The sequence below is a fragment of the Bactrocera latifrons genome, unplaced genomic scaffold (assembly GCF_001853355.1).
Source record: "Bactrocera latifrons isolate USDA-ARS-PBARC rearing strain unplaced genomic scaffold, ASM185335v1 scaffold_43, whole genome shotgun sequence".
Taxonomy (NCBI): Eukaryota; Metazoa; Arthropoda; class Insecta; order Diptera; family Tephritidae; genus Bactrocera; species Bactrocera latifrons.
Window position 1 is genome coordinate 426,734 of NW_017537079.1, and position 27,595 is coordinate 454,328.

The 27,595-nt window shown below is 34.1% G+C and overlaps 1 protein-coding gene across 2 annotated transcripts in view; it reads left to right on the top strand.

Moving 5' to 3' along the window:
• The first annotated feature begins 13,311 nt into the window (after positions 1-13,311).
• LOC108972811 (inactive dipeptidyl peptidase 10) overlaps positions 13,312-27,595 on the top strand; it is a 42,561-nt gene continuing 28,277 nt past the window's right edge. For both annotated transcript variants that reach the window (XR_001993666.1, XM_018939637.1), the window contains exon 1: positions 13,312-13,463. Coding sequence is in view for 1 of the 2 variants with exons in the window: in XM_018939637.1 (XP_018795182.1) it covers positions 13,434-13,463 (30 nt within the window). In the remaining variant the exon portion in view is untranslated. The remainder of the gene's footprint in view (positions 13,464-27,595) is intronic.

The following is a 27,595-nucleotide window of genomic DNA, read 5'->3' on the forward strand; positions in this document are numbered from 1 at the left end:
TATACAAAAATATAAAATATAGGAATTTTATTGAACCATAAACGTCAGATTTTCCACTTAAATGAACAGCAAATAACGGCCTTTTATTATTGGATAATAATGGCGAACCCGCAAATAGGTTGGATCAGGGAAATTAAGCGAAAATGCCGTAGTTTAAAGACGAACGAGTGAATGTGGCGAATATAAAAATGTCAAAATGTAAACCATTTTGCAACCAATGCAAATAAACATACATACATATACTGGATATAAAATATTTTCCTAGTATATCTTCGTATGTATGCATATGTGAATGCTCCACATTTGCTATAAGTCAAGAAGATATTTTATCGACAAGCGAATTTGCTCAAATTTGACATGTAAACACACAACAGCGCCAGAAATTCGACCACAATTTGCAACCAATGCAAATAAACGGATCGAAAAGTCTGAAGCAACAACAATAATAAATATAATAAATAAACACACTAGACTATAGACTATAACATGATAAGGATGAACGGACTATTGATTATGTTTACGAGAAGTAACAAAGTAAAATATCGTTGCTCTGACTGCTTTTATATGTATGAGTTAATGTGTACAAACTCAGGGTAATAATATTTCCAAAGCCTAGAGAATATTGATGAATTTTGCAAATATTCCAGGCGCTAAACAAAATACTACAGAAATGAATTTCAAGCACATCAAAGGCGCACACATGCTCAATACAACCAAATTTGAGCAAAATAAGCAAATAAATAAACTTCAGATGCACTGAAGCTATAATACCCTATACAAAATGCCAGTAGTATGCTATAGTGGCCCGATATCGGTGGTACCAACAAATGAGCAGCATTTTTCCTCTGCAAAATGAGAAGAATGTGCGCAAAATTTCTGATCGATTTAAACTTACCATATGTAGTAATATATAAATATATTACTTTCTTATAGCATTTAAGGTCCCCTTGAATCATGTTATAGCAACTAACCTCCCTTGCTCATAAAAAAAAGCACACAATTTTTGGTCTAATCATTATAATTTTCGTTCAAAATGTTTCAGTAGATGCCCATTAACCACATAAAGGTGGCGTGCAACAGGGCGTATGAGTAATTAATTTTCGTTGACTTATTTGCATTTTGTTTATGTAACATCTACATTTCGACGTTTTCCTGAAAGCCAAAACTTACTGCTGCAAAATGCAATTTCAAGTAGAATATTGCAAATTTAAACATTCCAAATTGCGGCCATAAAACAATAATAGCAATAAAAGCAACGCGTCAATCATTCAAGTAATGGCAAATTGCGGACAGCCAGGCATTGTCTGCTTGATGGCTTCTGCATGCGCTAGTCTTTGTAAATTTGTCTGTTTGTTTGTGATTGTGTGTGAGTGAGGAAAATGCATTTTAAATGCGTTCAGCTATTGATTTACTTTATAAGCCTTTTATTGTTTGTGAATATGTATGTATGTATATCGTCATTATAGATTGAAAATGGAATTGAGTTTATATTTATTTACAATATTGAACCGTGGCAGTCGTATATAATTGCTCATTTTCTTCATACAAGATAGTTATTTTGATGGAAATTCTGCCAATAATCATATATTCCTCTACGCATAATTTCTTCCGAACTAGTTCCAAACTAGTACTTACCGGTCCAGTTGACTTTTTTCGTAGCTTCCACACATCTCCTTTTATTATTGGTATGAAAAAGTACAAGTATTAAATGTTTCATTTAGTTTCAAAACTTTCAACGCTACAACTCAAGGTCCTGTATGGTTCAGATCGAACTAATATAGCATATAGCTGTTAGACAAATACTTGACTTTTGGATTTTCTAATTAATTCTTCGTGTTCTTTATTGGTGTAGATACCAATTAATTCTTACTATTACTAAAGTACTTTGGCGGTCATTTCTTCTCCCCTCGCCTGGATATATATATATAATTTATAGGTTTCATTAAAAAAAAAAAATCATCAAAAAATGCTCTCTCGCCTTGGAAACAGCCTCAAAATTTAACCTAACTCTTTCTAGATTCGAAAAAACCGACCAACCCTAATGCTTGCATAAAGATTAATGCCATTACATGCCTCCGCACGCCACTTGTTAAGCCAGATGTGTTTGCAACGATTATATTGCTGACGCATGCAACAACGTATTTGCCGCAGGCAAACTATTGGCCATAAGTTGAAGATAATCGCTCGGGCATACACATGCATATATGTATATTAAGTGTATCTAGATATTCCACATAACGTCAGCTAAACTGCAAAATAACTTAAAATTACTTTTCATAACTTTGCAGGTGTGGGAAAAACGATGTAATAGAAAGCAAAGTTGAAAAAAATTTGAGTTTTGGTTATAAAGTGGTTATATATTGGTTATAAAATGGTTATATATTGGTTATAAAATGTTAATATATTGGTTATAAAATGGTTACAAAATGGTTATATATTGGTTACAAAATGGTTATATATTGCTTATAAAATGGTTATATATTGCTTATAAAATGGTTATATATCGGTTATATCTGACAGCGGAAGCTAAAAATTTTATGCTACACATGTGTAACATGATATAGTGAATCGTAAGCAATAAAAGAAACTTAATTTCGATTTTTCCATGATACGTTGTTTTGCATTTTAGATGCCGATATATGTATATTAGTTATGTAACTAATTAGAAATTCAAAATTGAAAAGTGCCATTAAATTGCTTTTGCGAAATTTATTTACAATTACTAGAAAATTATCATAAATTATTTGGTAAAACTACTCTAGGAGACTAACTTGTTACTAAAGTTGCTACAGATTACTAACTTAAGCAAAAAAACTTATATTTTCGTAATTTTCAAGTCTGCTTTCTTTCAAATTTCCTAACCTCGTTCAAACTTCTGTTCTTTTAAATTTCATTGATACTGTCGATTGAAAAAGTTTTTACGAAAGCTTCCTCGATTTTCCAATAATAGATAGGGAACGAAAAAAATATAAATGTTGTTTTACAGAAATGTTAAATTGACAGATGAGTGATGCAAATAACCATAATGAAAATCAACTTTGGCGGGTATGAGGTTAGAATGCCACAAATAAGCTGATTATTTCCGACTAAGATGACAGATGTCAAAAAGTTATAACAAACACAAACTTTTCCGGCTAAAGCAATTTCGGAAACAAATTGGTTTAATGCGCAGTGAACTGAAAGATTGTAGTCGCGCAAAGGTGAAGATGGAAGCAAAAATTAATGGTCTCACAGAAAAGTGAAAAGTCATGAGGCCAAAATGGAAGCACAAATTCGTTTTGAATATTTGCTGACAAACATGAAGATGAAAAAATAAATTCTAAAAGCGAAAACTAAGGAAATTATGATTAGTCATATTACACTCTCGTACTGAAATCCTAACTATGAAACAATATTTAAAGAAGCTTCTAAAATCACAATAGCTTAAGTAATTAATAAGACGATATTAAATAGCACGCAGGTATGAAATATTTAAGGAAAACATATTTCAATTTGTTAAAATATTTATCGGTAACATACAAAAGAAAGCTGCCATCATAGCCTTTAAAGTTTGTAACTAATATGCCAATGCTTAAAACTGCACTAATATTCAAAGTACTACACTCCTAACCATAAAAGTATGCAACAAACTTTTCAAATCTTAAAAGTGCACTAATATTCGCATTCTGCTGCTTTTTCACTTACTTAAAAAGTAACTTATATACACAGTTCTCTGTTTTTCAACCCTTCAACTTCTTTTTTCGTTAACACTAGTTCACTTAAAGCCTTAACATACTTATTTGTAGTATACCTTTTGGCGCTGCAACACATAATATAACTTGCGGCGAACGTGCTTAGAAGTTCACTCGCACATAGTCTAAAGTGTGTAAAGTTGCTCTTGGTATCTGCATTCGTTCTAATTTCAAGTAAAAGCAAAACATTTTATAGTAACTATATTTAAGCTGTGGATTTTATTAAGGTAGTGCTCCTATAACTGCGCTTGTTTGTTTTAATTTCATGTCTGTGGGACTGTTTTTTGTGGGTCCGATATCAGAAAAAGTTTTCAGAACGAACAATTTGCTTAAAGCTGCTATTGAATATAATTTCAAGAATAGGCCCAACTGAAGTGCACCGACTTAAGCAGCTGTTTTCAACAAATGAAATATCATGCCGTATAAAAAGCTTTACAAATTATAAGTAACTCAATATTTCTTACAAATACTTGAAGTAAGACATTTTGTATTTATACAGATTTAATTCGTATTTTGCGTGTAAGTAAATACGGTTGGTAGCGGCAACTAATTCTGCAAAAATGAACGCTTAATGCATTCCATTAGCGGACATTATTGTTGGCACTTTAATAAATCTTATGTGGAGAAATAAATAATTTCTGCTTAATGCAGAAGAATTTTTCACATACAGGGTGCAATGTTTTGTAAAATTGTATTTATTTATAAGAAAAACTTAAAAATTTACTTGAAAGATGAATGCAAATTAAAACAAGAAGCACTAAAATTATTAAGTATAATCTTTAAAATTAATATAGTTTCCTTTCCAGACCACGATTGTTATCGCTCAGTTTGTATGGCAGCTATGTACATGCTATGGTGGTAAAATTTGAACAATTCATTCGGTGATTAAAGCGTTGCATTGCATAATATTTCATGTCCAATTTCGTTAAGATATTTGTCAAATAAAATGTTATCTTAACAAGGGCTTGATTTCTTGATTTTGTTCGATCAGCTTGTATGAAAGATTTTATCCAATAGTAGTTCGTTATTGGCAGTCGACAATTAGGGGGAGGAAAGAACGTGTTCAAATTTTCAGAACGATATCTCAAAGATTTCAAAATTTATTCCAAAAAGGCACTTCATAGTCTTAAAGTTCTCCTTACATATCCACATAAGTAAATTTCAGTATGTTCGCACTCTTTCCTCATCCAAATATTGGCAGTGCAGTAGTATTCACCCCTCCCCATTGTCATTGACCACCAAACAACCGCCAAATGTTGGCCACATAACGAATTGATTGTAGGGCTCGTCGTCTTGGTTTCCTCCAGCTGCTAGCCGACTCGTTGCATATTCGCAGCTTTCATTTGTCTGTTATTTGTTTGCGGTAAAAATGGCATATGTGCGAGCGCGAGGACAATTGTAAATGTGACAAAAACAACAGAAAATCGTCGACAGTATGAAGCTCATTTCATTCATTTTTCACTCGAATCCGCTTTCACCTTCGTATTGAGTGCAACAATCGGCTGGACATTTATACGTTCATTGTTGTTTCTTTCTTGTTCTAGCTATACATATATTTGCTTTTAACATCCGTGCTAATCAACGGCCACACAAAGTGATTTTCCTTAAATACAGTTTCACGGTATTGTCGCTAACTTAGTGTCAGAGTCATCTAAGGTTATAAATGAGAGATGGGTGAGAACACAGAGACGACATATGAAGTTGACTGTTAGAATGATTGGAATAAAAATTGTTAACAAAAGCAATGTGTGATTTAAGTAAACACCTTGCTTTAGCGATATCTATCGGAGCTTTCGCAAGTAAATTTCATTTTGTAACATTATATTGAGTAATAAAAATTTAATTTTTTCAATTTTTTTAATATAAAAAGTTGATTGTTGGTATAAATAAATACTTTCTTCAAGACAACCCTTTTATAATGAGATATTTCGAATTTGAGCAATATACATGATTTTGTGGATAACTTACTATTAGTGACATCTGGCGGAACTTGTATAACTAAAAAACTAGTTTGAACATATTTTATTGACGACAAAAGACTGTTAAATATCGGTTTTATCAATACTGATGATAAATTCTTTTTTGTTTACCTTGTGTGGCTCTTAAACCCTTCCCAACTATTGCTATTGTATCTAAATCGTTAGATTACATATATAATGCTATACTAGCCTTTAGAACAGAGTAAAAGCTCAATAAAAGCTTGATACAAGCAAAAAGTGTTTCCGAACTTAACATACTTAAGACCAGTTGTCAAATACTTCAAAATATATATTTTTAGTTTAAACTGAAATATTTTCGATATCCCTTAAATTTATCGATATATATATTCGAAGTTCAAGATATCCTTTAAAAATATTTTCAGTTGCTGATATATAATCTTTCATCCACTCTTTCAGAACACAAACAAATTTCAAAACGTTGATAAGTTTTGAATGCCAGTTTCGTAATTGGAGTTTTTTCAATTCTCCTAACGGGATAAGATTTGCTATCGAGTCTTTCTAAAATACTAAATTATACTTGAAATTGTTGATCAATATTGTCACATCTCCGTGGTCTCTCCAATTATGTTCTTTTTATGTAGTGTAAGAAAGTTGTAAAAAAGTTTAAAAAGCCTTTGTCTTTGAATTTTTATTTTATATTTAATATATCTTGCTAAACTTCTGTTTCAACAACTTTTATTAAAATTAACTGACAAGAACAGGGTCAACGCTGAAGAAATTTCTATATCTTCAGTACATCAAGGTCCAAGTTTAAGAGTGAAGTTTGTAACTTTCGTAGTCTTCCTAATCGAATTCGTGACTATTACTGGGGAAGAAGTTTGGTCTCTAACTACATTTATCCCTCTGTACATAAAGTAAAATCTTCGAGTGTATTTGAGACAAAAAGAAAACAAAACTATGATTCAAAAAAATCAAAATTTATTGAGAGAAGCTTATTATGTACTTACAAACGATTTAAAAAATTGCTGTATAAAATTTTGAGCCCTTGATGTAATTACAATTCAGGTTTATATTGAAAGGAATGCGTTAATGCGTTTGCAAAGGTGACCTTCCAATGCTATTCTAACATACTTCACGAACGTAACTCAGAGTTTATCCAATGCGGCGAATTTAGACCAGACTATAGTTGACAGATTTATGAAATATTTTCATTTGTGTTTTTTTTTTTTTGTAGAGCAGAAGAAGGCATTGAAATTGGAAACGGCTAAGTATTAATTCGCGGGAGGGACAGGACATTTTAAGACTCAACAATTTTGCGGACTGACGAACGTCTAATCTGTCGGAAAAGTCCTACTAAAGTCATTATTAGTGCTGATACTTTGCTAACAGGTTTTCATTTTAGTTTTTACCTTATATTTTAAAAGCCATAGCGATAAAATAATACAAGATCTGAGTCTTCTTGTACTCGGTAAATGTCGGATTGTTCATACTAATGTCATTGTGGAAACTATAAAAGTAGCTTTTAAAGCACCCCTGTCTACTAAGTATAAGTGTAAGATGGAAATACATGTCTGCATGTCGTCTGTCTATCCACAATTGGATGTCCGCAATAAGTCTATCTGTCCAGCGCCTTTTGGATGCGGAAGTCCACCGTTCCTGCCACATTTTGGTTTGTCGATTTGTATATACGCGAACTGATCTCTCAGTTTTTGAGATATCGCTCAGAAATTTTGCACATATACTTTTCTTCTGAAAAGGCATCAATATCGATTAAAATTAAGTTTTTGTATGGAAGCTTTTTTATTTAGGAATACTTATAGTTTCGGAGCAGTCGAAGTGAATATATTTCTTTCTTTTAACACTCATTAACTTGGAGCTGAAGAGCCAATGCTTAACACTCAAAAGTCCAGGTAGAAAAAGTGAATTTTATGTTCCAAAAAGATCGCCTCTCTGGCTACTTTATTATAGCTGATTCCACAAGTAAATATTTTATTTTATCTTACACCCTTTTATAGTCAAGTTCAGTTTTAATATTCAGACTAAGAAGAAAATGGAAACCACAAGAAACTAAAATTATGGGCGGCAATAATAATAAAGGGGAAATTTCATGAAAATGAAATTAAGAAGCAATAAAAGATATACTAAAATAATAAATAAAAAAATATTGTAAAACAAACACTTAAAAAAGTTAATAAGTAAATAAATAAACATTTTCCACTTGAACGTGAAATGGCGGAGGGCACATTTTTGCGAGTGAATTTTTAAGTAACGAATTTTTTACCCTTCCACGCCACACTGCGCTGCCTTCCGGGCCAACCAAGCGGATAAAAATGGCCCTTTCGCGCTTCAATGCACACGTTGCAACGCGATGTGCGGGTCACTGCGAATAGCCGTAGGGGCTTAAGCGTCCATGCTCGTGTCACCGAAGGGGCAGACTATACACGACAGCAGCAAAAACAGTTGCGCGCAAGGATATCCTGCTATATACATGCATTTATAACAGTGTGTGTGTGTGAAAGTGGCATTTGCCACGTTGTCATTACCTCAACGAGTTGCTGCGCTTATTGATTTTACACCATTGCCGTGGGCGTTGTAAAGTTTATTTGCAGGAAGTGTAAATTTAATTATAGTCAAAGAGGATTAAGCGCAACGCTGAGCTAATCTATACTAATAATAACGGCACTATAACGGTAACAGCTGCGTGTTAGCGTGATAAATTTGTAAGCAATTATTCAGGCAATTACTAAATCTAATTGGCACATGCTCACCATAGTTGGGTCAGTTGGGCGGTATAGCGCCTGGGTATGCATAAATAACCTGCGCATATCCATGATTGATTTCAGTTTTCTGTTTCCGAGTGCGGCTCTGCATATTTCTGCCATTTTTATCAATTGCAGTTTTCGCTTGCAGAATTTGTGCTTCCATTCGGAGTTGCCCAAGTGGAAAATTACCCGTTGAAATGTGCATACAGAATGATAAATTGCGCTTTCAAACTAGCAGACGTGAAATTTCATGAGATGAAACATGCAAACATATTTTCAAACTTCCATTCCTGCATAGCTTCAAACATACAGACATATATACATATATATTATATATAAGCACCGCTTTTCAAACCAACTCACTGGGATGCACATAAATCACCGTTGCGCAACTTACACAATCAGCAATCGCAAACGTAGCAGCGTCTGCGCTAAAAAATATATTTTCATTGCCTACTTTTAGGCGCTTAACCAACTAACTATGCCCTTGCAACAATTTTTTGTAAGCAATTTTATTCGAAAAGTTCATTTTTTAGTTTGCACATAGTATTCATGCGCTGACCAACTATAATTTTGCGGTAGTTCTATACTGCTTTTGGGCCTACATCAACAGTAGCAAAGTACACAATTTTTGATTCTTCTATAACAATAGCAAATTTGGAAGTAGGGCAGCTGCAGCGCAATTAGGTATTTTTTATTTTGTATGAATATATATGCATATAATTGCATACTGCGCATATAAGTCTTCTTTTTACTCGTATACTACCAAATCGCAGCTAAGCAGTTGAAGCATCTCACTTCTCACCCTTCTGTAGTATAGTTATTATAAACGTTGTTGAATTATCTTTATAGATGTGTGTATATATTAGAATTTCGTTATATTTAGTGTTGAAGCTCTCCTTGACATTGATCAGAAATTCTAAATGTAGGCAACAATTTTTTTTTTTATACGTGCCAACTATGTCAACTGGGCTAAATGTTTATTTCATAAATATTTTTGATCGTAGATATTCGATAAAGCGTATGAGATACATCTCAGTTTCAAGCAATATCATGCTTAATGACAAAGTTTGAAATCAAAGATATAAGATTTGCCTACTTTTAGGCGTGCAATACGACAAGGTTGTGAATTTTAGCAGAATTTCTATTAATTAGCTTAACGCCTATTTCACAATGCACAATGTACTGTTATTTAAAACTTACTACTAACTCGGGTTTCGTGGATCAAATCCAAGTTATAAAGGACTCCTAATATTTTATATCAATTGCGTTAGAACCTTAATGAAACAACCCATTCATTTCAGGAAACACTGATGATGAGCAAGCAAACATCTCATCTAACTAAGCATCCGCTCAGAACAGTTTCGCTAACAAGAAATCGATGACATTCTATTTAATATTGAAGGATAGTATACAAGTTGCGGGACTTCTTCAGAACGGAATTTAGACCACATAAATTAAAGATGCCAAATTTTGTTTTGTGAAAGACAGCTAGGCCTAATCTCTAGAAGACAACTGCAGAAATGTGGTTAGTTTTAGTCAAACAGACAAATTTTAAATTTTCTTCTTTTCTTCTTATACATACTAATGATATTTTTTAAGTCTTGTTACTTGCTAGGACCAAAGCTAAGAAAATTCCTTAAGTTGCAAAACAATTATATATTTATATGTAACTCTATAATACTGATCGCCATATTTGGCATAAGGTTTGCTAGAGTAAGGAAAATAGTTATATGTATACTATATAGGCATTTGAATAATTCGTTAACCAATTTCATATATTTTTGGCATTAAACTATAGACGAAATTTTGAAGATCTTATAAAGGCATATAAGAAATAGTATTGACCCGATTGCATATAAGCTTCTCTAGTAAGACATGCAATCAAAAGTAGATAATAATAATAAAATGCTCTCAATATTTCATCAAGGTTCCTCACAGCCATCACCATCACGAACATACGGAGTAAAGTCTGCAGGATGTCCGGAAATCCCGATGTTATTTATATTTTAAGAACATAGATAGATTGTTATGAGTAAAACATCCTCTCTCATTTTCATTGAAATAGCTGCGGAATATAATCAGCCAGAAGTTGAACACTAAAATAACGTCATGCACCGAATTTGGTTGAAATAGGGCGAGCAGGTCTCGAGGTATGACATTTCACCAAAAGAGGGCGATCCCTGGCTCATTGTTCAATTTTGACATTGGCACTTATAAAAGTCTTGAATATGACCTCGGTAGTGAAATTTAATATTTCTGGCATATTTAGTTTTCAACAGTACCGTTACATGGAGAGTGAGCGGGGTTATGATACGATTTCATTTATTTTCACACTGTCGATTGAGCTCTTACATGATTTATCGTGGGAGAATTCGCTATTTTGGTTAGAACGTTTTGAGAGATATGTACATTGAACTTATTAGGGACGGAGTCATGCCCAGTTTTTCAAAATGTTTAGCGCACAGCCGCCCCTTGCTACTGAGATCCTTTGTACTAAATAACAGTTCTAAACCTTAATTAGCAACATGTTGCGAGGGTATAAAAACTGCATTCACGATTTTTCTGGATTCCAAAGATGCGGGGCTCAAAAGTAAAGTTTGACGGAATTGAATGTACAACGAAATATCAACTTTACGCAAAAAATTTTAATCTCGATATTTCGGGATCCCGATGATGAGATTCAAAAGCAAAGTCTAACGAAAATGTATATTGACTTAAATGCCAACTTTGTTTAGTAAAGAATGTAATCCCGATTTTTCGGGATCCCGGGGATTCGGAATTCAAAACTGAAATCCGGCAAAAATTTATGTAATATAAATATCTGCTTAACTTAATAAAAAAAGACAATCCCGATTTTGTGTACTAAATGATATAATCAAAGTAATTTTGCGTGCTCTGTTACCAAGTCTGAACTTTGACAAGCACTCATCATCGTAGAAAATTCCACTAGTAGCATAAATATAGAGCTTGAAGATTAGAAAATCAGACGAAACAATTTTTGACACTACACTTAAGAATCATGCTAACATATTTTATTAATCCTGAAAATACATACTTATGTTAATACAGCACATTTCCATGTTCCACTTACTACAATAAACTCAAAAATGCCTGGCATATACCATACATCCACACTTATGACATACACGACTACATAATATATGACAGTGAACATGTGCTTGCAACTTAAGTCGCATATAATTAGCGCAGTAATTAAGCGAAAAAATAGAAGAACAAAACACTCTGTGAAACTAAAGGTTCACAAAAGCAAACCAAACACTTAGCCAACACACACACCGAATAAATTGCCCGGCAGAAAGGATTACTGCGTTATTTGAGAAAGAGAAGTGAGAAAAGCGCACATTGTGCAGGTTTAAAAAGCTGCACTTGCCACGGCAATAAAATATAAATAAAGACTTGAAACGTAGAAAGGCGGACAGCCAGTAGGAAATATGTGGCTCAAAAATTACTTAGTTATTTGAGAGCTGTTGGATTTCAGAAGATCATGATTATGAAGAACTAATAACAATTAACTCTTCCTTAATTTTTTATTTTATTGTATGTAATATTTCTTTGTCATGATGATAATAAGTTAATTATTAAAATTCTATGTGTAATTGTCTACCTGTCTTGTACCAAAACTTTTCTGAATATATTTCCTACTGACCCTAGAAGCAATATGTACGCTGCTATTTCACCAACAACCAAACCAAACATACACTAAAAATATTATTGTCGCATGTAAGCCACACTAAAACACAACTAAGCGAATAACAAAGCATGCATTTTTATGTATGAATTATATATGTAAGTGTTTGTACAAATATGACAACAACAATAACATGGCAACTAACAACAAATGAATTCGGCAACAATTTCTGTAAAACGTTACAAGAGAAAATTTACACGCACGCACTAATTACCACAGCACGCTCACTACACACACAGAACACGCACACACATGCACACACAAGCTTTAGATGTGTATGTGTTTATGCAAAAAATGGATGCGCAAAAAAGTATGCAAACTTTTAATGTCTGTATGTATGTATTTGCATATGACATTGTATGCCAGCACAAAAGGAAAGCAACAATGAATAGAACAACTTGGCCACACATACAGACACTCACGCATACATAACATGTACACGCAAACACACACAAACGCAAATTGATGGTAGTGCTAACGAGTTATTCTACTTTCTTCTATTTTTCATGCAGTTGGCGCAATAGTAGTGCTGGGAACTTGTAATGACGGCGCTAAAAAGTATGCAGCAGATTAGGAGAAATAAAGATTAAGCGGCCTAAAAGTATGCAGAGCATACACAAAGCATATAGAAATGTTGCATAAGTGAGTGCGCTGAAAATATTGACCAACCAAACGAGACTACGACACAAGCGAAGAACAAAAAGCCAGCCGAGTGCTATTAATATTTATTAAAACGGTGAAAAGGTTAATTACAAAATATAACGAGGGAAAAAATAATAGGAGAGAAAGCAGCAATAAAGCGCAGTGAAGGAACATTATTTATAATACAGCAGCAACACAACACTGTAACTGAAACTAAGCACTACAACCCCGTCAAGGATATTGAGCAACAAGCGCACAGCATTTGAGCATGCCAACTTGTAACCTATAAACAGGACTTAAAAAGGAATTGCAAAGCAAGAAATAATTATAAAATAATTAAAACGGCATTACAAGCACCGAATAGAATTACGGTTATGTCCGCGCAATGACCATAGCGTAAGCTTTAGCTAAAAGCTGCTTTAGCGAGACAAGTGCACAGCAAATAACCATGCCAAACCAATGTAAGGCACAACAACACAAAGCAATTTAAGAGACTATAAGCTACTTGGCAGGTTCTCGAAACGAAGCAGTGCACTTTTTGAGACTCTACTCAACACATACTGTCGAACAATTTGCAGTTCAAAGAGTGTGCTTCCGTAAATTTTTAAAAAATTGATTTTAAGTAAACGAACATTACGTGACAAACATGGCGGAAGGCGATAATTACGATGATGAGGTAAATTATAATTCACAGAAAATTTAGTATTGATTGAAACAGAATACTGATAGAAAATATTCGCAGTTTAAGATTTTATTTCGAAGAAATTTTGTCCCTTTAGTTAAGAACCTACAACAATATTAATCAAATCTCTTAGCGATACCTTAGAAAGTCAAATGGTTCGACATGGAGTCGGCCAATTCATCAGTCATTCATTTCGTACGTGGTTACATGTTTATAAGCACCGAAAATAAATAATGTCTAAAACAAGTTAAGGAATATGGAATATGGAATTTTGGGAAATTATGCTCAAGATTAGACCGCAAAAATACCCATAACCCCGATTTTAGATCGATTTTTTTTTTTTGATATAAAATGTCTAGTGAACTACAGGTTCTCGCTTACAATTTGCTTTAGAACCGTAATGTCCAGCATATACATATGGGCCTAATCCTTGAGAAATCTAAAAGGTTTTCGATAATTTTCTATCTCCTCCCTGACAGAGAGAGCAGGTTCTACTTCCAAACCGAGTACGCCTGATGAGGGATAGCCTTGCACTGACGAATATGTATGAAGGTGACCTTTATACCCAAGGTAGCAAAGAAGAACTCTATTCACTGGTAAATTCTTCAGGCCAATTTGTCTAACTTCCTTCTTACTAAAATATTTGGAAAAATAGTTGATCATGAAATAACAGTTCCCTGAAAGAAGGGGAAGTAATGTTATGTGCCTTCCTAGACATCGAAGATGCTTTTAACAACACGTCTCCCAAGAGGAGGTACGCATCAGAATAGCTGAAACCACAGAAGGGGATACTAAGACTCGTCTCGGCACTGCAAGAGGCTTCCCACAGGATGACCTACTACTTTTGCTAAGTCACAATACAATCGGCTGTCAAGGACATGTGGACTACTATTTACCAGACATAAGTCCCTTCCCGGGCTCACAGTGGTAGAGATGACTAACATGGTCAAATATTTTGGTCTCACGCTGAATTCCACTCTGCAGTAGAAGCAGCATGTTAAAGCTAAAGCACGAATGGTGTGCAATCGAATAGCTGGTAAATCCTAGGGCTGCAATTTAAGAGTTGTCAAGTGGTTGCACAATGGTGGATAATCACGTATGAGGTACTGGCTTGAGATTTGGTAGGGATCCAATGAGTGCCATGTATGAGTGAGTTCGCACCACTTAACATAGAAATGGGTAAGGTAGCCAAACATACACTGCTTCAAATTACAGTAGAAGGGTGTGTCAGAGGTAAGATAATCCCATCCCAGATAATGAAAGAATTAAATAGTGTAGTATCATAGGCTCTTCACTCAAGGGACAGCATTACCAAAATGTTAAATTGCAACAAGAAGTTCAAGGTTACTTATAACAGTAAAACTGAATGAACTAAATGAACTGAATGATTCCACCCTCGAGGTTCGGTTTAGGGATAGCACCATCAAATAATGCATTGACGGCTCGAAAACGTCGCAGGAAATTGGTACAGGAATCGGAGGACCACGCATATTTAAATTACTGTGAAGCATAAACGTCAATGGAAAATAGCTTACAAAACTAAGCATAGTTCTAGGGGTATGTATGTGATCGCGAACCTTAGCATGGAAAAAGATTTTTAAAAGCTTCCGTTGGACCGTCTTCGCTGAAACCTTCAAAAAAGCTCTCCTTTGTTTATTACGGGAATTTTCAGATTTACAAAACAAAACAAAAAACTCTTATTAGAAACAGGTGATGAGAATTTCACATTCACTTTGTAATATAAATATTTTAAACTTTGTAATCGCTTTAGAATAATATCCTACAGCTATTTGAATATTGATATTTAGTAGCGAAACTGGCCTATTTCAAAAGATAACATTTTATTATAATTCTCACTAAATACCAAATATGCGAAACAGAGCGACAAAACAAAAGCGAAAATATTTTCACAACCATGGGTTAAAAGTTCACAATTTTTCAGCTGTTATGCCCACAAATAACCGGCAAAGTTTAGCAAATCGATTCGCTGGTAAGTTGGGGCTGTTTTTGTTTTCGCTTCATTCCACATCTTCTTTGCCTGCATTTTAGCATTTCACGAATCATCAGGCAGCCTATTTTCACCAGACGAGTTTGCAGCTCGTTAACGAAATCGAAGAAGAATGAAGAAAAAGTTTGTGGAGCATGGCACAAGTTCGAAAGACGTATTATCGACGCACAAACAACAAAAAAAGCAAACCGAAATACATTCTTCAATAAAAAAAAAACAAAACAATTGCATTCACTGCAATGCTATTCAACTCACTAGCTCATACCTATATTAGTACATACTATATAGAAGTTTGTTTGCTAACAAAATTTGTTGGTTTGGTAGGCGGACTTGCGGGATACGCAGCAACGCCCCACTAAATACGAGTTGGAAAATATAAACTTGCTGAGAATAAAATCTGTGTGAAAAGTGGAATTGGAGAAGACAAAAAAAAGAGACAACAAGAAAAATTCGGTCTGCATAACTTTTGTTTTCAAATTGAATACTTCGGGAGAATGCTAAATTTCTTTCAATAGCAGTAGTTTGTTGCTTTGGCTTAAAGAAGTTTTAACAGTGAATTTAACTTCGTTCAATGATTTTACAAATCTAGCTAATATTATTTGCTAAAGAGAATAATAACAATTTTCTCTATTGAGCTTATTACCCGTCGCTCCCTGTAAGCAGTTAAATTCATATTTAGATTTTTCGAATAAAAATTTGCATTATAGGCATCTCAACTAACTCTCCCTAAGAAAATCGCGAGCCTTAGCATAGAAAAAGCTTTTCAAAAGCTTCCGTTAGAATGTCTTCGCTCAAAGCTTCAAAACTTTAAACCGTATATATTCGTCATGCCATGGATATCGTAACAAACTTAAGCGAACATGTTATCTAGGAAATATTGTAGTTTCATGCCGAAAATAGATCCATATATAGTATATATATAATATAAAAAAATATATATAATGACTTTCGCTATACTCGTGGACAAAAGCTCGAAAATATCGAGATAAGTGTGAGCTATCTTATCAAAATTATGCGCCGAAAATAAATCGAATAAGTTTTGCTTATTTCCAAACTTCCACGTATAAAACATAACTTTCAAACTTGGTGGACTTTACACGGTAAACCAGCTGATCAAATTAGATCCAGACTCACAACATTATCAAATCCTTTTTTAAAATATCTAAATACAAATCGTCATTATCGCCTTCAAAATAGATTACCGAGCTAACGCTTAATCCAATTTTCCCCACAATTATAAGAAACCTATCTGTCTTCAACGAATTGTAGTTTTGTTTGATATTCGGCTCACTTTGTGAGTGCAATTCACCACTTACTGGTGCATTCGATGAATATATGATGTTGAGCGACATTGTCAAGTATATATTTTACGACCTCTACTGGACTCGCAAAAAAATCAACTGTCTTCTTACCCAAAACATTAACCAAAATATGCAGAGTCGATCCATAAGAGATGTTGAGATCCGCTGCCATCTGAATGACATTAAAAGAACGATTGTTAAGCATGTTTTATTCAACTTTTTCGCTTTATAATGTCATAATCATTAACAGAGTGTGATGATTAAATGTCATACATTCGTCTAAAAATCAGAATCGACTTTTTTCCTGGATGTACAATTCCTAGATCATTTCCCTTACATAATATCATAGTCATAGTAAGCGTCTCTGCTTCTTATGTCAACATATTTTTGGTCCCGCTGTAACCTAAACAATATCTTTATAGTCTCATAACAACCAGTTCTTGATCTTTATACCATTTAAATAAAGTTTTTGAAGTTATGAATACTTCTTTTGTAGATTTTTTTGTTTTTTTTTAATAAATTGGTAGACTTTCATATTTCTAATTATAATTATCAAGAAATCCATACCTTTCAGGATATCTAGTTGCTTTGAAGATGCATTGCAAACCTTTTCTTAAATTTGTAAAAGCTTTATCATATGCTATTAAGCTATAAAAACTAATTATGTGTAACAGATTTATCTAGGTTAGACACGAGATTCAGAGTCACAAGAAGGAAGAATCAATTGCCGCGGAAGATTAACTTATATTCAGAGTCATTGATGAGGAAAAGAGCATTATTAAATATAACGAAATGAAGCGAAAATAGCAGCCGCGTCATGTGTGCCAAGAAAAACGGTAAACACTGCCACTCATATGGGTAGGCCATTGCAGCAAATTTCGTGCAACACAAAGTGACACGCAATTTGAGCGCAAGAACTCAATTAGCTGCAGCCTAAATTAATTTTCCATAATATTGCGGTCTTTCGTGCTTCAACTGAGTACTAATTAGGTGGTAGAAAAAAGGTGCAATTTTGGCAAATAATTAAAAAAAAGATGAACTTTCGAGAACTTAGAAAAAGATATTCTAAAATATTAAAGTAAATCTTAAAAATATGTAGGAGAGAATAAATTTTTAAAAATTATGTCATAAATTATGTAATCAGAATTATGTAATAAAGTGATGTACACAAACGAGTACCTCAAGACCAAGGCAACGTTACAATCTCGAGCCACTATAAGCTAAAACTGATCGAACAAACTCAAGTTCTTGCATGACATCTTTCCCATTTGTGCATGCTTCGGTGCAACTGAAATTAACTTCTTTCTTGCTTTACAACTTTTTTCACCTTCATGTTTCATAAACTAATTTAAAATGCTTCCTTAATGCATTTAATCCACATTCGACCAAAATTATCTCGCTTATTGTCTTCTACTTTCGATAAGCCACCTGCAGAGCGCAGTCAGCCAAGCGCATGCGTTCACACACCTAAAAAAATTTACCCATCTAGCAATTTCCATTGTTGAGAAACTTCTTGCAAATACCAGCGCTAGCTTTCGCATTTCCTTTTGTGCAAATATTCGCTATTCACATCACACAGCACAAACAGACACGCGCTCCACCATCACCAGTAGGCTGGTAGGCAGGCATGGCTCAAAAAGTTCGAGTTGAAAGGATCAACTTTTCATTCATTAGTAAGATTTTAATAAAATTAAGTGTGCGCGGGTGTTCGTCGGTACACATGGCGTTGGTGAAGTTTGCTTAGCGCCACACTATCACCATCCCCACAACCGCCGCCTTAGCACCGCAATTTCAACTGCTCATGAGAAGTTTTGTGAATAGTTTTCTCAGCTGCTATTTTTCCTTCATTTTTCCACGTCAATGATATTTGAATTTCTTCAGGTGGCAAGGCATAAAGAAGTATTATTTACTCAATGTTCATTAATTAAGGCGCCATTCTGGCAAAGTTAACTGAATTTATCTAAGTTTTTGTTCAGTTTAGCTTTATTCAGTTTAACCGTCGGCTTATTATAACTTTTCATGCGAAATTGAGTGGTACTTTCAACATTACGCAGTCAATTATTAACTGTAAATTAAATTTAATTAACTAAGTTGAATTTAAAGTGCAAGATATATGTATGTGATTTAATTTAGTTTTAAGTTTAAAGTAGTAATTTAAGATTAAGTCAAGTAGCTTCCAGCTAAATGAAATCAGGTTATCAGGTTGAGTATAATAAACTGTATCATATTCAATCAAAATAGCGCAAATGAGAGAGAGAAATACATTGTGACAAAGCCAAAGTGCCCGGAAATTGTAAATAAAACGCGAAATATTTAATTTTTCATCAATATTTATTATGTCTCCTTCAAAGTAATCTCCACCAGATGCAATACGCTTATGCCAACGATTTTGGGATGGCCTTCAGCTCCTTCAGCGAATTTTGTTTTATCTGTTCGATCGACTGAAAACGGGTTCTCCGAGCAATTTTTGAGGAACCAGAAAAAATCACAGGGAGCCAAATCAGTTCTACACGCTGGTTGATTGATGATATTTATTGCGTTTTTGGCTTTAAATTCGGTCACAATCGTGGCTCTATGCAATGGTGCCTTTTCATCATGTAAAATCCATGAATTGTTCATCTACACTTCCGGCCTCTATCGGCGAATGTTCTGACACAAACGCCTCAATACGCCCAAATATAACTCCTTACTGACCGTTTGTCCTTCTGAAAAACAAGTCATGATGCACCAAACCTCGAATATCGAAAGAACCAGTAAGAACCAGTAAGAACCATATTGATTTGTGAGTGTCTTTGGAGTTTTTTTTTTTTTTTTTTTTTTTTTTTTTTTTTTTTTTTTTTTTTTTTTTTTTTTTTTTTTTTTCGGCTCCTTTTTTCACTCAATTCCGATGGTTGTTGACTTCTTTGCATGTTCAGCTCATAAGCCCATGAATGGATATGGGATTGTAATTCGCGCAATTAAGCATTAATAGTCCTGTTTACGGTCGTCTTTTTGAAAAAAATTCATCTCTATCAGGACGACATTAAGAGAGCTTATCCCACCGTTGAAAAATATAATTTTTAAAATAGCACTTATTCGGGGAATTAGTTTACAATTTCCGGTTACATTTTTGTCACAATGTGTAATGAATTAGTCTGAGGAGCTAAGGCGATTTAACTACTCCGTCTGTATATATGAAAACTAATTCCTCTGTTGTTGAGATATCGACCAGAAACTTTGCACACGTCCTTTTCGCAGACTGAACAATCGAAATCACGGAAGTTTTATGGTAAGATTTTTCGTTTGACGAGTTATCTTCGCGAAATTGGACATGGATTGTTGTCTAAGGCAATAATGCTCTTTTTAACCGAAGAATGAATCAAGCTCTTTTTTAATACCCAGTTCTATTTCTCATCAACATTCAGAATCCAAAACAAAAACGATTATTTTTGAAACGTTCACGCAGTATTTCTGATATGAAAAGTCGTCTTTCAACGTCCCTTAGCATTTGACATATAATCTCCTTGCCTTTGAATGTATTCGGCAGTGTTAAACGTTTTAAGATGGATTCCCAAAGATTCTGAGCGCTATTTAGATTTTTTACAATAATTTTCATCGAGTACTGCTTCAAGTTCATCTTTTTCAAACTCTTTTGGCCGCCAAGGAGCTCTTTATCTTTCATGCTTAAATCACCAGGCTTAAATTATGCATTGACATATTGCAACAATGAATATGAAGTAATTTTTAATTTTAACTTACATTTTATAAGCAACTAGTAGCGAAGTTAGCTCTTAGGCTGATGGTATGTTGTCTAGTGATCAATAGCCTACTAAAATTTAAGTTCGGTCCACAATATTGCCTTTCCTTCCAGATGGGCGTGGGATGGGTGTGAGGTGGACAGAGGCAGAAGGTTAATTAACCATACGGAATCTTGATAGTCGAGTGAGAGGTTGTGTCTTTTCAGCACAATTAGATACAATAACCACCTTCCGATTATCAGACTAATGCAGTGTGTTCCAAGTGGAGTTCATAACAATTAAATAAAGCCCTGTTGTTCTGGCAAAGAGAATGCTCACGACAAGGAATACATTTATATTTCAAGCTGCTTTGAAATCAGTCAACTCTCTTGGGGTTTCATCGAAGATGATTCTTGAAGAAGTGCAAGAATGCCTTGACTTGAAAGCTTCTTATTTTTATATAAGCCTACAATAGGTTCTAAGACAACGTGATATTCCTTTTGACTGTGAAGCAGTTGAACTAGTTAGAGCAGCCATCTTGTAGGAAGGTGGGGGTTAGACTCCGATAAAGAGTTTGATGACGTCACTGAAGCTGCACATACATATACAACGGTGTGGTTCAGAAATAACATAAAAGAGTGAGGATATTTTATGCTTAGTAGTTTCACAATGGGCGTACACTGTCTACCTACCATCGTCAGTAGATCCCTACTAAAACTGAATACAAAAACCTACATCTTTCCATACTTTTTTTCACAATATTATTTATTTTAAAATAAAATAAAAAAATCCCTAGCACAATTCACAATTTTCATATGCTCATGAGGGAATAGACAATGTGACGAATGAAAAGAACGCACAAACCATATAACAAATACACCCACGTACATATTCTGATCCAATATGCATATGACTAAGATAGCAATAAATGCAAAAAAGGTGTAGAATTTAACGTAGCAAAAAGGTTGAAGGTCACGAGTGGAAAGTGCCGTGCCCGTAAATGATACAGCGCGTGGCAATCTGAATACAATTGGTTGCCACAGCGATGACAGCTCAAGTGCGAACTGTCATTGCATTTCAAATCGATGCTTTGACGCCGAGCGCACTTGACAAGCTAAACGAACGAACTAGCGCATGTGACATCTGAATTTATTTCTAGTGCGATATTAGAAAAACTATAAAGAGTGGTATATGGGTGGTGTGTGCATAGTTTTAACCGTAACGAGTTCTTGACGTGGATACTCAGCGAGAAAACAAAGGATTATCAAACTTTTGCACTAAACGTGAGAAAATCGATTCAATATTTTGAATTTACCATTTTATTAAAGGAAATCTCTAATGGCGCAGCATCATCCACAAACCGAAAATCCTCGTTTCATTAGAGTGATCTCAACTAATTGTTACCCTTTATTTCCCATAAAGCTTAGTAGATAGTGAAAAGCAAAATGGTTGAAAACGAAATAATTTTATTTATGGATCAAGATATTAGAGAGCGTTATCGTGATAATAATGATTTGAGGTTCTCAGAAACTAAAATATTATATAAGGAAAGGTATATGTCCAGCTTCCTCAAAAATTTACTTTAGAGTATCTTACTTAGATGACTTTTTCTGTGTCGGTCTTCTTTTCACCTTTCTTTCCCCAAATTTGGCGCATTGTGAGTTATTGATTTTCCAGGTCTAAAGCCGGACTAGTAAGGTCCATTCAATTTGTTGACCGTGGGCTTTATTCTTTCACACAATATGCTCAATATAACCTTATATGCGACAGAGGATAAGTCTCCTCTATCCTAGTACGTAGAAATCCTTCTCTCACCCTCTTGGAAAATTGATCGGTGCCCGTAAAAATGCTGCATAGAAAAACCGAAGTAGCTTGATTGCATTATGCTCTATACGACTCCAAAAGATATAAGCCGACGGTAATCAGCAGTCAAAGATCACTGTATCAGGCTGTGTTTCCGATCAATAAATTTCTGTTTGAGATAGGGATGAAACTTTCATTTTGATGTTGTCTTCGAAGAGAGAAGAGTATTTTTATAAGGATGTGGTTATGATCTGGTTGGGCTCTCTTTATATATCATTATTTAATTTAGGTATAAGTTCGAAAAAGATATATGAGAAATCATAGATTCGATTGATCCTTTTTATAAAAACCGAATAGAAAGTGAAGCGTGAAATTTTAATAAAATATTTTTTCTAATGATTTTCTTGGACAATTATTATGAAGCTTCGGTTTGAGCTTTTGCGAAAAGCTCTAGGGATCATACAACCTCGTCATGAAATCTCCCGTCATGAAAACTCCCGAGACTTAATGGAGTTGAATTGACAATTGAGGAGCATACCAAATACTTGGGAGTAATTTTGGACAGCAAACTGTGTGCAACTCAAGGAAAGGAGGATTAAGTGAAATTGGCCAGTAGTGCTCTCTATTCATATTAGAAAATGTTAATGTCTATTTGGACCTATCGCCTGGCCTCATGCATTGGTGTTACAGAGCAGTAGTCAAGCCAATCTTACTTTAAGGTGCTCTGATGTGATGGACCGATATGAGCAACATTTCGTACAGGAAACCCTTGAAACGGGTACAGTGATTCGCTGTTTTCTGTATAACGAGAGCACTAGCTCTACCACCAATCGACATTTCAGTAGAAAGCTTGCGGCAAAATCAGCTCCAATATTGGCTGCATTAGGTAAGTTCTCTACAAGAACTTTCGGCCATGTCTCCATAAGCGGGGGGCTGGTGGACAAACTAAACCACATGTTTCATTTGGGGGAGAAGATTCCAAGTTACGATAAAGGAAGATCCATCCATAGCGTAGAAGCGTGTGACAAACCAGCGGAACCTATAACATTCATATAGATGGATCCGAAATAGCCAATGGAGTGAGAGCCAGAATCAGTTGTTCAGAGCTGGATCTCAGGCGACCCTTCAAGCTGCCGGATTACTGCAATATCTTCTAGGCGGAGGTATTTGCAGTTGGCAAAGCGGCTCAGATAGTCCAAATAACAACGCAGAAAATAACATAAAAAGGATAAATATATGCGTCGATAGTCAGGCAGTATTTAAGACAATAATCTCACATTGCATTATGGCAGAGAATGTCTCCTGTTGTTCCAGAAAACGAAGCAGATGATGCGATTGCCCAAAATGCCATCCGTCTGGTTACCGAACAATTACTGGAAATACGGAAGTCACTAAGAACGATATACAACGAAATTTAAGAAAGGGCTGACATTAGAAACAGTGCGAGATGGAATGCCTTACATACATGCAAGATCGCCAAGATATCCTTAGGAAAACTCGCTTACTTCTTACTCACACGGTCTCGAAAGGACCGCCGGACGGTTTTTGGCCTTTTTGGCAGGTCACAACCTACTGGCATTGCATGCGAGCTGGATGGGCATAAGTGATTACGATACATGCAGAAAAAGCTGAGAAGTTGACATGAGAGCTGGAACACCTGATGCTGTAAAACCTTCTATACCTTTGTCCAGCATTATCTAGCGCTCCACTGAAATATCTAGTAGCTCCGAAGTTCAAAGGAATAGAGAACAAAAAACGTATACATCAGTTCGCTCTTAAAGTTCGAAAAAAAAACTTTTACGTCCTGTGACCTCCTCAAATTAAACTGTACCTCCATTTGGCATTACTAAGGACCAGTATGTCTACCTGTAAGGCGTCATAGATGGCCAGTCATATCTAATAGATCTTACCTAATAGATGATGGGAATATATGCTACTCATTAATTGGACTTTCTAAATTCTTACTTCCAAACATGATTAGTTTTGAACAAAAACTAGCTTACTAAATTATTAAGAATGATTGCAGCAATCAACGCCCAGACTTTTGGCGCGTTGCCATTTTAATATCGCCAACGTTTTCAACACTCTGTAACCTCCTCTGTCCCACTCGTGAGATAAAAGTTGATTGTTTTTGTTTTCTGTTAGCTTAAACCACAAAAGAGTAATGTCAACAGTATCCTTTACTGTTTTATTTACTTCTCCAAGCTCCCTTGTTAGTTTTAGCCAGCTCAACTGATACTTCCGCCACAAGATGATAAGTGTCCCACTAGATACCCCCACCATCCTCCTAGCGACAATGCGCATAAAAACTGCAAACTGAAACGCAGAAATTCTCCCCACACAGCCGCCGTTACGAGCACAGAGCACTGCGTGTTGAAAACAAAAGGAAAATCACATGACAACAAAAATCTCGCGAGTTGAGACTTTAAGTGCAGAGTTGTATTTATTTGCAATGCTATAACAAGTGATACCGTTAACGAGGTACGAGTGCACCGACTCTTTGTCTTTGTTTGCGCAATTCTCAGTATTCTTAGTATTCTCAAGTTGTTGTCATTGCATTGTTGGTGGTAGTAATCTTATCGGCGCTTGGTGCTTGTCGCTCGTGTTCGGTGTCAGTTGTCGTTACATAAATGGTTTAAGTGAAACAATTAAGCCACAAAATAAATTACAAGTGAATTCTGCTGAGCGGAGGAGGCGGATACATGCCTCGTGAGTTCTCTTGCTCGGCACAAAGCCAGCTTTCGGTGGCGAAGCAATGCAGTGAGAGACGGTGGAAATACGCTTCAAGTTCTTTTAGTGGGCTGAAGTGTGAGCAGGTCATTTGTTAATGGATTTTGGTGTGCCAATTCGGTGAAATTGATGATTTTCGGTGACCTTTATTGATAGCGCTTCAACGCGACTTAGCCGTGTGAACGAGAGCAGCAATAGGGAATAAAGATAGTGAGTAAGAGAATGGAATTGGCGTTGAGTTTAAGTAAATATTTACTGAATTTCATTGGACTTTTCATTGGAATCAGGAAACTATAGGCATTCAATTTAAATAATGAAGATTATATGTTATTGCACACATTGTTTATTGTTATGTTGTTATTGTTATTAAAATATTTTAATTTTTTTCCGAGAAATAGCGGCAGTTATAGTTAATTAATTTCAAACGGTATTTCATTCTTTCATAAAATTTAAGCAGAAATTTAAAAACAAAATTTTTAATGAACGCAAAATGTTATATTATTGTTATAGTACTATAGTATCGGCTTATCGATAATTTTCCGATAAAAATTTTTCGATATTTATAACATGTAAATTTTTATTATTTACGATATAATATATCAAAGAATTATCGACTTTTGTTGGACAAGAAGTAAGTATTTTCTTTGAGAAACATAAAAAATTTCTCATGCAATTAAATGATGTTTCAGCCGACTGATCGATATTATATTGATAATGATAATATAAATAACTTTAGGATATTTCTTTTAGCAGTAAATCCAGTTTTTTTAAGCCCAATTTTATATTATTATGTTATTTACGTTAACAACGGAAGTATCGACCAGCCGATATTTTTTTGATAACAAGTTATCGATAATTGTTAGAATGTAATTTTTGCTATTTACGATAACACTACTGCATCGAACTATCGATATTTCTCCGAAGCGATTTATCGATAATTATTACATTGTTATTTTTGTTATTTACGGTAATATACATATATCGTATCGACTTTCCGTTAAATTCACTTAACGTTTACTTTTTTTAATTGATCAGTGTTTGTATGTATGAAATCTTTTTTATTTTATTATACGGCAATAGAAAAATATTAGAGAATTATAAAATTGGTTTTAAAATAATAGCATACAATGGTACAGCAACATTGTTTTCTTTTTTAAAAGATTATTGCAAACGTTGTGACTTTTATGCATTTCTTGAAAAATATGCTGCAGTCATAATTGTTCGATTATGAGCAGTAACAAAGCCATTTATAATGTCTTCGATTAAATTTTTAAAAATTTAATATTACCAAATGTCTAAACTTATCTAAAAATGTATCGATATGTTATCGATAACCAATCACTCACGAAACATTTACAATAAATACATATTTTATTTCAGTAAAATTTCAAAAATTTAAAATGAACAGAAAAATCTAAAGTTATCGGAAAAATTATCGATAACAATAATAATTATAGTTAATATTTTAAAAAAATTCTAAAGTGGTAATTATTAGCTAAAACGTTGGGTATTAATATTAAGATTTAAATATTTACTTATACTTATTAAATTTTAAAGCTAAGTTTAATATTATAGTTCACAGCATAATTCTATGTAATTAAGAGTCAGTATTATGAAAGGATAACTTAATTAACTCAAGTTACAATATCTGGTAATAAATCAGAATATATAAATAAAAAAAAATATATATTTTTATACACGCAATTTCAAGTTCTGTCACGAAAGTGGAAAGTAAACTTCAAAATCGATAACTTTTCATTAAAAGTTTAATTTTATCGATATGTGGGATATAACATAATTACAATAGGTATTTTATATATTAGTGTTTGAAAAATTTATAGTGGCCACTTCAATGATTCAGTAAATTTTCTACATATTTATCACTTTCCTATCGATAACACTGCCAAAATAATCGATACACATCTCAAATGACTTATAAGCCTTAAATGCTTTTAAGTGAATTAAAGTAATTTTTTTATATTTTTAAGTCAATTAAATTAATATTTTATCTACCGACCTATTTCATATGACCCATATTAAATTGGTTGGCATATAGTCCAACAAGAACTAGTTTACTTCAGGCGAAATAATTCCAACTGATTGCAGGCGCTTTTACATATTTACGGAAAAGAGTTTTACATTTCATAAATGCAAGCACTGCTGTTACCTGTTCTAGTGGAAATTTCTAAGCAATTAATTTTGCAACATACAAATTAAATGGCAACAACAACTGTAAAACAATAATCTGTATAGTGTTGACACAAACTGAAAAAAAAAAAATATTATTCAGCTGATAAACGCCGGAGAAATGAATGGAAATTGCAAGTTGGTGTGTGTTTAGGATTTTTGTAGTGATGAGGTGAAAGTAACTAAAATGAATTGAGATTGTAAGCGTTGTCAGAGATGAAATTTTATTTATTCTTTTTGCAATTTTCGGTCAATTTATTTTGAATATCCAATAGCTTATTGAACAAATTTTTGATTACAAAAAAATACTAAAATTAATCAAATTTTAGCTAAGAGAAAAAATAAATAATCTACGTTATAAATAAATATTACAATAAAATA